Source organism: Poecilia latipinna, unplaced genomic scaffold, assembly GCF_001443285.1.
Source record: "Poecilia latipinna isolate Pla-1442-1.1 unplaced genomic scaffold, P_latipinna-1.0 Scaffold2496, whole genome shotgun sequence".
Lineage (NCBI taxonomy): Eukaryota > Metazoa > Chordata > Actinopteri > Cyprinodontiformes > Poeciliidae > Poecilia > Poecilia latipinna.
The window spans coordinates 69,005-85,839 of NW_015115112.1; the positions used below are offsets into that span (position 1 = coordinate 69,005).

The 16,835-nt window shown below is 40.5% G+C and overlaps 1 protein-coding gene across 1 annotated transcript in view; it reads left to right on the forward strand.

Moving 5' to 3' along the window:
* The window catches only part of LOC106938051 (voltage-dependent T-type calcium channel subunit alpha-1G-like), an 81,744-nt gene extending 65,134 nt beyond the window's left edge, over window positions 1-16,610 (forward strand). The window contains exons 12-17 of the mRNA XM_015019877.1: window positions 5,367-5,460; window positions 6,076-6,257; window positions 7,161-7,496; window positions 9,185-9,364; window positions 9,561-9,661; window positions 16,433-16,610. Coding sequence (XP_014875363.1) covers window positions 5,367-5,460; window positions 6,076-6,257; window positions 7,161-7,496; window positions 9,185-9,364; window positions 9,561-9,661; window positions 16,433-16,595 — 1,056 coding nt within the window. The 3' untranslated portion in view covers window positions 16,596-16,610. The remainder of the gene's footprint in view (window positions 1-5,366; window positions 5,461-6,075; window positions 6,258-7,160; window positions 7,497-9,184; window positions 9,365-9,560; window positions 9,662-16,432) is intronic.
* The last annotated feature ends 225 nt before the right edge of the window (window positions 16,611-16,835 follow it).

Consider the following 16,835-nt stretch of genomic DNA (forward strand, 5'->3'; position numbering starts at 1 on the left):
TATGTTTTTGGGAAGCCCCCCCCCCCCCCATCAAAGTGAGATAAACTCAGCCAGTTCAGAAGAAGACGGCTCATAAATCCAGAGCTGCCCAGTCCTCTCACAGAGATGAGACCATAACTTTAGGATTTTCCTCTTGTTCTTTAAGATTTCTGTGCTACGTGAGATCAATCTGATATCACAGCATTTCCATTTACAAGCTGCGCAAATTGGAATTATGAGAATAAAATAAAATGTTTAATGGAAGCACCCTAATTAGAAAAAAATGGTATTTCTATATAAAGTTTTTTCACTAGCATAAGTTGCTTTTTCAGCCGTGTCAAAATTAGTGTATCATGCAAAACTGCAGTGGAAATGCTTTAATCACGCGATTGACAGCCAGACGTTACGACTGGCAGAAAAGACGAAGATGATGACAGAAAGTGGTAGGAGGCTGATGGTGCGCCATTTTTTAACATGATTTATAACGTGAAAAAAACATATTTTTTGGAAACACCACAACACTGTACTTTAGTTAGAAAGTGTTTTTTTGTTTTGTTTTTTTACATTAGCTGAATATCAAAAAGGTTTTGTGCACATTTGTAATGGAAACGCAGTTGCTGAAGGATTTGAGTGAACACAGAGTGCTGCTCAACAAGGGCCGCTGTCATTAGGGTTGCAGCTGGCGATTATTTTAGTAATTGATTATTCTGACAATCTGGTTTTAAAAAAATTACGTCGTCCATATTTTATATATATTTTTTCCTTCAATATTAGAAATAAATTAATAAAAATGCAGAGACACATAATCCAGTTACTTTTTAAGTAAGAAAATAAACAAGTTAGTGTTATAATTTTTTTTTTTTATTTCATTGTGCTTTATAAAATACATTAGCACAGCATTTCTTCAGCGAATGCTTAATCATTTGTATCAAAGCAGGCATTTGCAGTGCAGGTCTGATCTATTGACTATTAATAATTTGATAGCAAAAGGTGCTTAAAGGATTTTTCTTTACTGAATTTGAATCCGATGAAGCAAAAAGTACTTCAGGAGGTCTGGGTAGAAAATATTTACAAATAAGTTTGTTTTTTTTCGACATTAAATGCAAAATGTGGATTTTCTCACACAGTTTTTTGGCCTATTTACTGCTCTGAATGTGTTGCTTTAGAGTCTGTATACTCCAAATAATGATTTATCGATTATTAAATTAGTTGATGATTATTTCAAAAATGGATTTATCCGATTAATTGTTTCAGCCCTAGAAGTCATTAGAGGTTATGTTTCGCATTTTCCTTAGAAATGTGTGTTCTTTGTATACTGTATATACTCACAAACTAGTCCTTTAAAGGAGCCGGTTTCATGTGGAGTATTGCGAATCTTTGCAAATATGTCGGAAAGCGATTGGAATAAAATCGTACGCAACGGTGAGCCATTTGATTTGGACCACTAAAATCACACTCCCTGATTTGTGCGATGTTCAGTATTTTATGTCAATATAAAGGGTTTGTTTAAACTTAAATCCAATTTTTAACTAATCTAAAAGTTTGCGTTTACAGGTGGCACTTTTAGTGGGCATGCACACACACGGAAACAATTACTCAGCTTCCTGTTATCAACCGTTGCTCTTTGGCTCCCGTTTTTTTTTTTTTTTCTTTTTGAAGAAATGTAATTGAGATCCTCCCGTTCGCGTCTGCTCTCGATTATCGAAGGGCCCGCCAGCGAGCGCTCCCATCTCCTCCTCGCAGGTCCGAGCCTAAATTGGGGGTGGCAGAGTGTAAACAAGGAGATACAGGTAAACTCGGCCTCCGATCTCCCCCCACAGATCATGTCTACATCTGATCTTTTCAGCTAAAACTCTGAATGCAGGGTGAGTAAAGCATTTACTGATGTGTGCTAACACCCGCTACTCCAGAATGAAAAATTCATAGCCTGTTTTTGCCGCTGACTGTATTTCTGCTGAAATTAATTTTCCAAACTAAATACCAGATGGGACTTCAATAATTGGTGTTTGACGACTAAATAATAGATCATGGCTGGCTGGAAGGCATTTCACATAATAAGACATATTCTATCTGTTCTTTTTTTTTTTTTTTTACAAAAACAGGCTGAAAAATAACAACAGTGAGCTGCTCCTTCGGTTTGGTTATTTATCATCAGCTCCTTAGCAGACAGTAAACTGAATGTTACGCTGTGGATGAGGCACTTGGGTATAAAAGCCATATAACACTGTGTACGATGTTCTCAGCAATGAAACAAGGCTAATATTAAACCAGAACTCCCTTGGAGCTCATCTTCCTACTCCGGTTTAACTTGTATCTTTTCATCTTTCCACATTGATTAAAAAAACATTAGAAAGCTCCAGGATTAGAAAACAATCAATAGATCCCAAATATTTACCAGGATGCATCTTTTTTTTTTCTTTTTGATGAAGTGAAATAATGAGCAGCCTGAAAACCGTTTTTACTGACTTTATAATCAAAGGTTATTTTCTTTCTCAGTGCACCTTTCAATCATGCCAAACTTTAGAGCTGTTGAAGAAGGCGTTACTCGATATTCCAGAGCTGTATTTTAGTTAGAAATACAGAACCAGAAATATCCCTTATTGTCTGAGAGTGGGTAAAGTCAGTTGTACCAGAGGCAAGTTAAAAGTAGCAGGGAAGGATCTACGTTGATGCTACTTTGTGCACTTAGGATGCAGGAGTCTGTGACTAAGCAGCTCTTCAGTCCTACAGCAGTGTCATATTTGAGGTGGGAAGTATACAGACAAGGGCTTGTTGCTAAATTTCTATCATTGCCTACTAATCTGTACATCTATCAGTCAGTTAATTTTTTTAACCCTCTTGTTTAGAACAACAATTAAGTTCAAGAAACTTTACCAAAGGAGCCGAGCTAATTTTATGTTTTTAATGTGGACTTAAGAAATAGTTCTGAAGAAAAAAGTTGAGTTTTTTTTTTAACGGTATGCCCTGAGACTCTTATGTAGGTTTTCCACAGATTTTCCGTTAGAAACACCCGCTACAAGATGTTTCAGGGTTTCAAACTTGCCACGCCTGGTGCTAGGGCTGCCATCCAGCAGCCCACCGGGTTTTTGAGTGAAAAAATATTCAAAGTGGACAGAAAAATTCAAAATATTACCTGGTAATTATGTGTTTTTAGAAGACTTTATTAACAACACCTAAACACCAACTATAAAGTCTTAAAAAGAAAAAAGCAAACATTATCAAAATACAATTAAAATAAATGTCAGTTATTTGAACTTCAGTTTCTTCATCCTAATATAAAATAATTCTTAGCCTGGTGGGGGCACGAGTAAAGCCTCATGGCCCGCCAGGCTTATAATACAATTAGGGAAAGCCAGTCAGTTGTCATAAAAACTGGCTACCTCTCTGTTTTGAACCACCTGGACATGGGGAAAAAAGGAAAGGAATTAGCCATAGACGCAACAATCACAGAGAGAAACACTATAAATTTCAAACATAATGGAGTGAAAACACCTAAAATACATGTTTATCAATGAAAAAACGTCTGAAAATGTCTTCTCCAACTTCAGCTCGACAACCCATAAGCTAACGCAGCTGCGACTGCAAGATATCTTCGGGTTCTTGATATGTCCTGCTGTGAGCCCACATTTCGAAACAGCAAGGAATCCTCTAAAATATGTAAATGCATGATTACAGAGACCATAAAAGGGTCGAAGTGGCCCTTGAGTTGATTGGCCCACCAGTTCATTGCCATCCACTCTTGCTACATCATTCCCCCCGCACCCTCTCCTCAGCCCCCAAGCTTCCCAGGTCAAGCAAATCAGATGAGGGGTTTACGATGCAGTGGCATTAATCGCTGGGAAGAAAATGCAAATGCGATCACCAGAATAGAAAACCCAGAACGCACAATATTCATACGCTCTTTTTCTTCTTGGCTCGTGGGAAGTATCAAGAAAGTAATTTGTCAGTTCAGGAGGTGATGCATGGCGGTTTGGTCCGGAGGCTTTTCTACCTACTGTTTATTCTCTCTGCTACCACAGAGGTCTGACTCACTGGGCCGGCTTTTCATTAATACTCCGTCCACCGTGGCATCCTCTCCCGCTTTAAAATAATATCTGCCAGCGCCAGCGAAGCGGAACAAATACAAGCGACATATCTAGTTGTTTTTATTTCCACTGATTTGAGAGAGGAAATCCGTCCATGGAAGAGGTAACCAGAGGAGAAGCATGGGGGGGGAAAGATTCAGATAGTGAGGAAGGACGAGTTAAATGATAAGTAGAGAATACTTTGAGCAGCTACAGAGGCGAGAGATTCATCCCTAAACGATTCTGCTGATGGGAGGATAATTTAAAGAGTAGTACTTTGAAGAGCATCCAGCTTGCTTTTTGTAATAGACAAACAGCTTCTCCTTACTCAAAAGCTCTCAGTGTAGTTTTTAGTGACGAATAAAGGAATTTCAGAAACCTGTCGTTATGTCAGGGCATTTGCTCCATGTTCTCAGTTTTCCTTGCACAGCAGCTCTTTACACAGCTGGACCTTTGTAACAGACACCATAACTCAATAAGGCCCAAAACACAACGCTTGTGTCCGGCTTTTCACGCTCTGACCAGATTTATGCATGACTCAGCAGTCCAACAGTATGTACCGGAACCACACCAATAAACTCAAAGCAACTCAAACAAGAACGCTCTGCCACTTTTTTTTTTTTTAATATTTTTGTTGAATTCCCCCTCCCCACGAAGCGGACGCGTCTTACTTTGCCACTGTACCTCACTTCCTGTCACTCATGACATTCCCGTCAATTTGTTGCACAGCTGCAGACAAAACAGACCTCAGGGAATCGCGAGCCATCTGCGCCACCTTAACGGGTTCTGATCGCTGCGTTTGTCAGCCGACCCAATTTTCCGTCAGTCGGAGCAAAATTGGGTCGGAGCAAATACTTGGAGAACGTGTTGCACAAATAACTGTTATTTTCTCATTGTGCGTACGGTATATACCAAAACAGTGTGACAGCATCTTTAGGGTGAGGTGCCACAACTACTTTGAAAAGCTTGGACACCACTAATACTCAGTAAGGTTTAGATATTACATCTTATCAAATTTATCCATCACAGTTTTAGGTTTGGAGGAGACATTCAATTTCACATGTCAACGTTAGAGTTAGGAGTAGTTGCTGTATTTAGGAGTTGCTGTATCACAAATGCTTGAACTGATTTAGGTATAATTTCTAAACAGATAGACTTAAATATCACAATTAAAATAATATCTTTAGTAAGCAAACCTCAGTCTGTCGAATGTTTTATTATTCCATTCCACTTTGTGGTAATGATAAACCTTCTTCTGTGTTTGGCCTGACAAAACACCAGGTTCTGCTTTGTAATATCTCCTTTACTCATTTATTTCACAAGGGGGACGCTTCTAAAACCGGGTCAGAGATTGATTCTGTTGCACGAAGCATGGAAGACGTCAATGGCAGCAAAAAGGACTTGTCGCCTTCAACAGGTAAGCCACGATCGTCAGTAACATATACTGACTGTACATAAAATGCCACAGAGGACCGATGTGAACCGCCTGATGTGAAAAACATCTTGCACTACGTGTGTGCTAAAGTTTTATTTGGACAACCTGTTTCCTCAAGGTGTACCTCAGTTATTCCCCGCCTGCTGTCTTTATGGTCATCCTCAAACCAGAACAGCAGCTTATCCACCACTCGTGTGCCAGTTCCCATCCATTCTTATTGCTGCTCAGGCAGCAGCCTGGAAAGCAAATGGAAACACTGTGGTAAGCAGTGCAACTTCCAACTTCCCGTCTGTCTCTTCAGGCGCCTATAAAGCTGCGTACCTGGCTGGAAGACCCACTTCTTTACCATCCAACATTTTGTCAAACCACAAAGGAAAAATTTTCATTTTTAAAGTTGCATTACCCTCCTATTGCTCTGCATTGGTGTTGCTGCCAAATACAATGTTCCTTCCATCAGATCGCTGATGTGCTGATGTATTCGTGTTACCCTACAATTACAGATTCTCCATTTTTAAGTCCTTCTTTTTCAGAAAATAAAGCAACGTATGAGCATCCTCATAGACTCTAACAAATCTCCATCTGTCTGTTCTTCAACAGTAGTGCCGGTGAATGGTCACGTGGAAATGAAGACCAGTCTGACTCCACCGCTCATCACCCACACCGCTGCCACGCCCATGCCCGTCCCCAAGTTGCCCGTGGCTGGTGACCCCGTCCTGGGCTACGAATCTCGTCAAGGCAGCAATATCTCCATGGACCCAGCTTGCTTTGACAAATCTCCTGTGAGTAAGAGTGTTATTCTTTTCCCCTACGCTTTGCAGTTCTCTTTTGGGATGAAGGTTTGCCAGGATGTAACCGAGCAGCAAGAAATTGCCTCCTCTTCCACTCGGCTGTGGCCACAGTGTCTCAACTGAGTGTGTGTCTCTTCCCAATGAGCGACGATGATTGATGTCTTCTATCGATCCGGCCGTCTGCTTTTGGCTGTAATCACTGCTCTATGTGACAAGCTGATGATCAAAAAGAAGACTTGAGAGATTAAATCCCAATCTTCCATGTGCTCATGTCTATCTATGTCAGTAGCTGCATCTCCATTGACAATAGGCAATTGGACATGGACAATTCCGCTAATGTCAGTGAAACGGAAATTTGCAATTGCGGTGTTTCCATGAAATAAGAAACTCAATTAAAATCACACATGAATAAGTTTTTTCATGTGATAAGTTATCAAAAACATGCCGCGCATAATCCTCCAGCTACTTCCTGTTGTTTTCTTCTTCGTGGTTTGCACCAGTGGCAACATCTGGTTGTTGATCACGTGATTTGTGTGATGCAAAAAGAGTGTTTCCATTGTAGTTTTGCGAAGTAAACCAATTTATTGTAAGCACCTCATCCTGGTGGAAAAACTTTTTATAGAAAAGAAGCTTCTATAAAAAGTTTTATAGTTTTTTCGGAATCGGGGTGTTCCCACAAAACAAATTTATTTTCAAATTGTCAGACGACTCAATTATATGGTTTATGGAAATGCAGCTGGTGTGAGTCACAGCTCTGATTATCACATTGTAGAACAGCTCTATTAAGGTCAGGTGCCCAGAAATGCAAGAAAACCACACAACTAACCAACGAAAAACAGAAAAGTCGTGAAGACTTTTCTCATTGGTCGTTCTCTTGCGCCGCTGTCTCCACAGACCAGCGCCCGCTCCTCACCGCACGGCCAGTGGACGACCGGTAGCGGCTGGGGCAGCCGCCGGTCCAGCTGGAACAGCCTGAGCCGTGCACCATCGTACAAGCGGCAGAAACGACAGTCTGGTGAGCGGCGGTCTCTCTTGTCCGGGGAGGGCAACTCGAGCTCCGATGAAGGAGACGGTGGAGGAGAAGGCGGAGGCGGGTTGGTGGATGAAGACGACACGTCCCTTCCTAGGACGGACTCGATGTCGCAGCCTCACGGAAGACCGCGGCACAGGAGGATGGAGTCCGTGGAAACTCGGAGCTCCATGGATTTGCCTCCTGAGGCCTTACTGCAGGTAGAGCAGTTTTTGAAGCTGTTTGACTTTACAAGCTTCTTTAACAGTGTTCATACTTCTTGAATTTTCCCTCATTTTGTCCCATTACAACCACAAATGTTAATGGCTTGGTAAGGTTGTGGAGAATCAACAGTGAAGACCAAGGAACCCAGCGTACAGGTCAGGGAAAATGTTGTGGAGCAGTTTAAAGCAGTTATCTTGTAAAACGAGGAAAGATTAAGTTAGGTTGATGACAAGGAGATGTTCCAACCTCTAAGACTTTTAGCTCATGGCCAAGTTGTGAAAATACCAGTAGGAAACCCCATAAATCTTGGATTTGATTGTAGTAATGCCAAATAAGAGTTTTCCGTTGATTGTTGAGAAGGATACAAATCATTTTTGATGTGTCGTATAAAAAATTTAGCATGTGGAAATATTGGCTTCAAACAAGAAATGTGACTTTGATTTCACTTTGCTTTCAGTGAAGACATTAGGAATTTAAATTAGTGGTGAGAATCAGTTAATTGCAGGGTCTGTTAGGAATTGATGTCCTTTTAATAGAAAACTAATTTTTGCTGCTAATAAGTAGAGTTCAAAAACAAAGATATTTGTTGTTTTTAATTGTTATGCTTTTCAGCCAACAGATTGGAGCAAAGTGCTGTTATAAACATTCCACCTTCAAGCAATTCAGGAACCCTGAATGTAATTTCTTTGAAAAAAAATCTTCTCTAGAAATGTGGACAACGACATTAACATTGGCAACGTATGCGCTTGCTACATCATGTTTAGCATTGAGATGCTACTTTAGACTTCCTCGCTAACTCCTTTTAGCACAATTTGAACACAGTCTTTTCCAGCGCCCAATCAGATCGTTTTTTGTTTTGTTTTTTTTTAAGTAAAAATGAACCCTCAGTGGACCAAGAGAAGCTGCTGTTGTTTGCGGATGTCACTTGTGCATCGGGTTTTATGGTTGTACCAGAAACAAAGGAATACATTGGTTCCGGACGGAATAAATATGATTAACAGTGTTGAAAATTTTAACCCGTTAACATTTATGTCATTAATTAGTCAAAATTAACATGTTAAAGTCTTAATTAAAATATATAAACACATTTGATGGGGAATACTTTTTTCTTATAAATATGTTAACTGATGCGTGCTGGTTAGATAAAGGCCTACATGCAAAACACTCCAAATCACCATGACGACAGCAGGGACACAGAAGGTACTCAGAGTTGATAGGAAGATGGACGAAGGACATGCAAATGCATCTGAAAACTATTTTATCATTTCGCTTCCTCCTTACAGCCACTAAAATGTATCATGTACAACAGATCTGACTATCCTTTGGTTTTAGAAGCCTGTAGATCTGCATGTGTAGAACTTAGAAAGGATAAGGTAATTGTATTTATTTAGCACATTTTCAGCAAAAAGGCAATTCAAATGAATTAGAAGGAAATACAAATAAAATAGCAAACCAAAGGAAAGAGCAAAAGAAGAAAAAGTATAACACTACATATTAGTTCCTCATGAATAAGTAGTCCGCAATGTATAAACTAGTAGGAGTTTCTATGGTTTTCTGTTCTGATAATGTTAATCTAAGGTGAGTTCCTCTGAAGTATATAAAGTAAATGTTCCCGTTCTGGGTTGCTAAGCAAAAGTAGTCCCTAATTTACTTACCGTCATGTTTTTTTTTTTCATCCACTCAGGTGCCCTACCTGCACCGTTCAGCCAGCATGCACAGCTCCAGGCCCCCCTCCCTGGCCCACCTACGGCCTCCAGAACACAGCGACTGCAACGGGAAGGGAACTCCGTCAGCCCTGGGCCCGACCAACGTTTCCCTGGAGGAGAACACAGAAGACGAGAACGCAGAGGAGGAGGTCAACCAGGTTAGTCTCCGCCTGCAGTTACCTTCATACACTAACTCTGCCCTCCTGAGATGTTGGAGTCTGAACACTATGACAAGCTTACAATTACCAGATTTGTACTGATGGTCACTTCTTTTATTCGTAAAGCTGGTTTATCCAGCAGGAAGCTCTGGACATCTGGATGACTCATGTCCTGTGCATGTTTTCCTCTGTGCAGAGCCGTTTTGCCAGGATTCTCCGATGGATGGAGAAGAAGCAGCCAGCATGGTGTCGGCAGAGAGACACATGGTCCCTCTACCTGTTCCCCCCAGAGTCCAGGTACACTTTTTTTTTCCTTTTTTTTTTTTTTTTGTCAAAATCTTTCCATTGAGTCTTGCAGATTCCTATCTGTGACAACAAAAAAAGTTTTTCAATCTCTATTCCAACTGTAAAGTTGTCAAAATCTTGTCACAAAGTAAGCAAATCTGAAAATGTACTGATAAAATGTAATCTTCCAATTGACCAGAAAAGGTTTTTTTTTTTTATCGCTGGGCTCGACTGACATTCCATAGTGCTGACTCTAAAGTCATTTTTCCGCAACATGAATGCATCAGGTTTTTTTTTTCACTCATCCCTTTTTATATCAACTCCGATTCCCTCCCACACTCACACTTCAGAAGTCTCTTTCATCTGCACATTTCTGCCGTATCAGGGGTGAGCGAGCGGCAGCCGAGGGAGGAGGGGAGTTTTTCCCTCTGAGTGCGTCGCGTTTTCTCGGCCAGTCTACACTCCTCCGCCATCATTTTTGCTCTGAACTACAAAAAAAGTCAATGAATTGTTTTCCTATAATTACACCACGATGATATCTGAACAACATTCGTATCTTTTCAACATCATTAAGAGTTTCAGGTTTCATAAGCCTCCAGTTTAAATATAGACTTATATTTTTGAGTTGTTAAACTTTGCCTTTTAACCGCTGCAACAACCACAGTGTCTGTCAGTACAGGGTGACGTTTGTACAACTATACAGCAAAAGAAAAGGCAATATTATGGATTATTTAGCCTGTTTTAAGAGAAAAAAATTGCAGGTTTAGCAAGCTAAATATGCTCCTTTAAACTAAATATTTTGTTAAAAATGTAACTTCAAGCTTAATTTCAAATTAAATATTTAGCTCTAACCCAAATATTTATTTTATAGCTAAATATTTATTAGCAAGCTAAATATTTAGCACCAAACTAAATATTTTGTTCAGAAGCTGAATATTTATCTTCAAATTAAATGTTCAGCTCTAAGCAAAATATTTATTTTATGGCCTAATATTTATTAGCATGCCAATTTAGCTTTGCTAGGTCTCTGCAGACCTTTTAGCTAAGCTGTTTATTTGGACTTAGGCAAATATTCAGCGTCGAATTGCATGTTCAGATCGAAACTAAATATTTATTTTGAATCTAGATATATGTTAGCAGTCTGAATATTTAGCCTCAAACTAAACATTTAACTCCAAGCTAAATATGTAGTTAGCAAGCCAAATATTTATTTTGAAGCTAAGCTAAATATTTAGCTAATGTGCAAATTAACTTGCCGATAATTGGAAGTGGATTACCAAAATAAAAACTGGATCATGTGAATATTTATATAAACTCATGTCACACCTTCATCGTTTATATTTAGCTTATTCAGTTTGCAAGCTAAATAGTTAAAACGGTTTGCTAACTAGATATTTACTTGATGAGCTAAATAAGCAAAGCATTTAGTCTTTAACTTCAACATTTAATTTAACTAGATATTTAACTTGGAACTAAATAGTTTAACAAAATAAATATTTATCTTATTTAGGTTGCTAACTAAATATTTAGCCTATTAATTAAACAGTTAGTGTGAGACAGTGGCATTTATAAAGTAATGAATTATGTAGTGAGAACATGTCTTTAAAAAATGAATTCCCGTTTATTTATTTTATGACATGTTATCTTATAACCTAAATTATTGCCGCCTTGTTTTGACCGGGTCACTTTAAAAACGGCGCCACATATTTCAGGCTCATGGGTTTTTATTCAACCTTCAAATCAACCATAACACTATGATGACATCATTTAGTATATCTCTGCAGACCTGTTAGCTGAGCTGTGTTTGAGCTCATTTAGATGTTAAATCAAGCAAACAGGCTGTTGAAAGAGGATCAAAAGCTGCATTTGTCTGGAGGCGTTCACACGCAGCCATCCAGGTTCCTGCAGCTTCTGAATTCAAAACTGTTTTCCTGCTGACAAATGTTTGTTTTCCTGTCGGGCTGTAAATGCCACAACAGAGGTGGAAATAGCCTTGGAATGACTTATTATTATGGGCTTTTTTTCTTTTCTCTATCACAATAAAACCCACAAACTTAGAGTTCCGGAAAGAAAAATGCACAACACATGATGAAAATGTGGTTTTCTTCATAATTTTGTTTTTTATCAGAGCGAAGAGAATAAATGCTAAGCAGATAAATGTTTTTAACAAATTAAATAAATAGTACTTCCTCGTGTCTTGGTACAGTAAAGACAAATTCATTATTCGAAGTCAAGCAATTTTCACCATACACATGACCAGAAGTTCATTCATCTCGGTTCTTTTCAGAGACCTGGATGCTTCAGCTCCCTGGTTTCTGTTGCATACATTTTGGAAAGGGTTTATGGGGAAACGCCTCCTGGGGTCTGCTGTTGTCGGGGCTCTAGGCAAACAGAAGGAGCTGGTCTCAAAGTGGATTCGTGGCTGGTTTTCAGTCGCAGTGGGCCGTTGAGCTCAGAGTGACACTGAGGACTCCGGCTCTACGTGTTGCCCGACTCAGACGCCCGTTTGCACTCACAGTCTCATCAAGAGCCAGCGGCGGTGCAGCGGGGGAACTGGGATCAAGCTGCTCTCACATTGACCCGGGTTCACCTTGTCCGGCCTTTTGTGCACGTTGCACTTTCCGCCAATTACTGGGGAAGTTTTTAATGAGTGAGCGCATAGTCTCTGCTTTCTGCGAGCCGGACCCCGAGTTATTTTACCTCCTGAATATCTTGTGAACTAAGACCGAGCGCTATAGAAAATCTCCAAGGATATTCAGGGCTCACTGAGTGAAGCTGCTATTGTTGATCTGGTGAAACATTTCAGTTTAGATATTTTTATCAAGAGGATCCCAACATGGGTCAAAAATCGGAAACTCAAAGCTTTGTTTTAATGGAAGGCTAACTGTTTACTGTTTACTTTTTGTGTTTTTTTTTTACTGATACTTAAGCTAATTGCTTAGTTCAGTGTGGTTCCACAGCATTGTCAAAATATTATTTATTTCTAATCAGACAAAACCTGCAGAAAACGATCCCCTGCTTTCCACAGTCTGTACTTTGCGTTAGTGCTAATGCTAGCATGTTCATTCTCTAACATCACTACTGCAGTGGACTCCCTAGTCATCGTTCTTTGCAGATTTTTCTATGAAACGTAGCTCCCAATTATTCATGGGAAATTAGGCTTCTCAAACTTTATTTTATCTTTAGTTGTCTGTTATCAACAGAAAATGTAGCTTTTTGGGCCAGGCTAGCCTAATGCTAGTGTCCACCATCTTGATTTCACTTGAGTAATTCAGAACTCAGCTCTCTGAATATTTTGGTTTGATTCCAGTTAACCGTAATAAATGAGCAAAACTTACATAAAAAGAAATGGCTGCTTTATAAAAATTTGTGTTTTGCTTTGGTGCTAGGCTAATGCTGGCTCGTTTACTCAGTTGGTTGAAGTGAATTCTGGTGCGGTCCGAATGGACATGTGAACCCAAGTGGCCTGGAGACCTCTCTAAAAGCAGGAAGTGGACTGTAGTGCAGGGCATTCTGGGTAGATGCAACCAAAACAAACACGTGAGTCTAGCACTCGCAGGAGAAATGGTTTCTGGATTTTGGTCCGAGACAAAAGAGAAATCCTACTACCACTAAAATCTGACTCCTCTCCACTTTTGGTTACATTTCATGAAGAAGGAAGTTGTTGAGAGGTTTTTGTGTAATTTCCTTCAGTAGTACTTGTTGCAGTGCCACCACAGGTGAGGAGGGGAACTGGTTTTTCTCATAGTGTCTGGAAACAAACCGCACCAGCTGAAAATGTAACAAACGTTGCCATTTCAAGTCCCAAATGAACCGAGTCTGCCACACAGTTAGATTCAAAGGAGAAATCCAAGGTTTGATCAACAAGTGTTTATTGCCTCATTTGCACTTTTCCAAACCGCGCACACCAAATTAGGCTGTGAATGTTTAAAATTCTCCATCTAAAATCTAGAACTACACAGATCTCCAGGTGTCAGAGTGGCGCTTTTGGACTTTAACAACAATCATTTTTAAAAAGCAAAGATCAGGACCGAATACCTAGAATCCAATTGGAACATCTCGAGTTTGTTATTGTTGTTGTTGTTTTTTAATGACTTCTGTTAAATTCTGTCAATTTCTCCTCTTGAGTTTTAATACGCTTCATGATATTTGGAAAAGCACGAAACTCTCTGTGATGGCTATCAAACACCTTTATACCACCTGTCATTCAGGAGGGTTTGTTTTGACGCCGGAAAAAACGGAAAGGTCAGGAGGCTCAGGAGAGTGAGGAGGGGGGGGCAGGTGGGTTGGAGTGAAATCTTCCGACTCCTGTCAGAATCTGTTTCTCATTCACTTCCTGTTATCAGGATGACTTCTGACTGAAAGTGTTATTTTCACTTGAGCATCCAGTGACAGTTGTTTTTGTTTCTTTAGCATTGAAATGAACTCTCTCTCTCTCTCTCTCTCTGTGTGTGTGTGTGTGTGTGTGTGTGTGTGTATGTGTGTGTGTGTTGTTGTGTGTTTGGGAGTTTTGAGGTGGAGCCGTTTCCTGCTAAAGTTCACTTCCAGATATTTGCCCTTTGAGCCTCAGAGGAAGAGATGGAGCCATGTGTCCTCCCTCCTCTGCCACTTGAGAAAAACACATAAATTCTGTATAATCAAGCCTCTGGCATTCGGATATTAATAATGCATGAAAAAGCGCAGGGAGACAACACACACACGCATACATGCGAGACTCTGCGAGTGGTGGCACAATGATGTCTGTGTTACCAAATAAAGCCAAAAACCCAGATCGGAGCCCCCGCTGCACGTTCAGACCCACATGAGGCTCCAAATCTCGCTTGATTCCCGGGTTAATCCCTGACTCCATCGTGTAAAACAGTCGCTTCCCTGCATCTCTCAGCTTGTTTCCATCAGCCTGCAGCCTGGCTGCCGTCTCGCACAGCTAACGGCACCTAAATCCGCACCTGTTCTCTGAACCTGGCGTGTCGTCAATTAGTTTTAGTAAATCTTCTTTTGCAGGACAGGAGAGCATTTCTCGTTTTAGAGACTTTTAATCTTAGGAACATATATTTTCCGTTTGGATTGCTTCCACATTTTAATTTCACTTCGATCCTCCTCCTGCTTAATGCTCATATAAAGTTTAATGAGAGTCTAAATTACAACACTGGGAAGAAATAAACCGCCACGCGGTTTGCCAAGTAAAACTGGCTGCTGTTCTATCAGAGCAAAAAGTAGATAAGGATTTTTTTAAATTTTTTTAGCAGTTTTGCGTTTGAGAAACTGTTACTTGTTTGGACTTGCAATGGAGCAGCAGGAATTGACGTTTAAAAATAAAAAATGAATCTAAATTAAGAAAAAAGTGTGTGCAGAATCACTCCAAAAATGACTCGCGACAGAGTTCAGGCTTCAAATGAGTTTAATTAAAATCATCAACTGGAAGTAATGCCTCGTTCATCCAACTCATGTCATCATCAGCTCGGATGTGCTTTTCTTCAACAGCTGCAAAACTGATCTGGCATTCTGTTTTTCCATTTTTTTGTGATAAATTACCTGGACATGCTGCTGATTTATTTTAAAGGGGCAGGATTAAGTGTTTTCCAGCCACATAGAACCATCTTATAGCACAATCAAGTACAGTAAGTATGTTAACTTCAGTTGTTATAAAATCCTGCATATATCAAATAGGGCTTAAAGGAAATTTGGCTTTATAATTTAACGTCTTGAAATTGGGCCTCTGTCGCTTTAAGAAGCTCCTGCTCTTTCTGAAACTCTGCCTTCAGGAAGTCATCACAACATGGCTCCTCTATTAACCCTTTAACCACGTTTTTACCGGCGTTGCTCTGAGAAATGGCTCCTATAATGAACTCAGCAGATGCGCATTTCCACCAAGTGTTTGCTAATTGCTGCTGGCTAGTCTGAAGGAGACTAGAGGAGTCGCAGGAGAGGGCTGCTCTGTGAGGCTTGAGGCTCTGAAGCTTGAAAACGGCAGCTCAGAGGAGGAGCTTTGTCCTGGAAGGCATCGCTAGGTTTTTGATGAGGGAATAGTATAACACGATGTAAAGCTTAAGAAACTCAATTTTACATAACACTGCCCCTTTAAGATGTTGAACAGCATTACCACAAATTTCTAATACTGAGAACAAAAGTAGAAGTTTTTGCTGAAGCTTTTCAAATGTGATTAATACCTTTAAACGGGATCCGTTTTGGAGCCTCAGGATGGCGTTTCTGCTTTATGCAGACCATGGGTCCTGTTAGCTTCATCGTGTTGTGACCTCCAGCAGTCGCTGGAGCGGTTCGCAGTCAAGTATGAAGCAGCCTGGAATGAGGGTCAGTGCCTCCAAACTCAAGGTTGTGGTCTTGAGCCAGAGAAGGGTAAAGTGCCTTTTCTGGGTCGGGGAAGAGGTCCTACCCCAAGTAAAACAGTTCAAGTATCTTGGGAAGAATCTCCACTTTCACATGGTGGTTTAGTACTTCTATGATCTCGACTCCTACGCTGCTTGGACACCCAACTTCTGGTTGAGTCTCAATTGGCAAATTGGCTTTGGAAAGGTTTTGGTTCAATGATCTCGATGATGGTACAACACAGATTGGGGAACCTTGGTCAGATTAGGAAGACGGGGTCACCTGGTGTTAGTCTGGGCTCCCCACATGGGGAAGAACACCAACATCAGACACAATGCGAGTTGCTTTACAATAGAGGGTGGGCACCAAGGCATTCGGATTTCAATCTGCCCTGTAAATACAGTACATTACATTTCAATACACTCTTCTGTTCTAATTGACTTTTTTTGTTTCCCCTAGGTTCCGAATCCTTTGCAACAAGATCATCACCCACAAGATGTTTGACCATGTCGTTTTGGTCATCATCTTCCTCAACTGCATCACCATCGCCATGGAGAGGCCTCGCATTCATCCCACCAGTGCCGTGAGTGTCAAAGCTTACTCTGCCAAGTTAAACTCTTGATACCACTGGCACTCAGCCTTCAGCGATGCACAGAGAGAAATGTAATGTATTAATCATTAACAGAAGGTCCATAGATGCGCGAGTTCATAATGGAGGCACTCTGTGACAGCTTAACACAACCCCAAGCAGAGATGCAGGAAGGAAAAAAAAAGCACCTGTCAGCGAGTCCAAACGCAAGGCGCACGCTCAGACCAGAATTTGTTCTGTGGCTCACACTCTGCAGAGAATTGGAGCGGAACA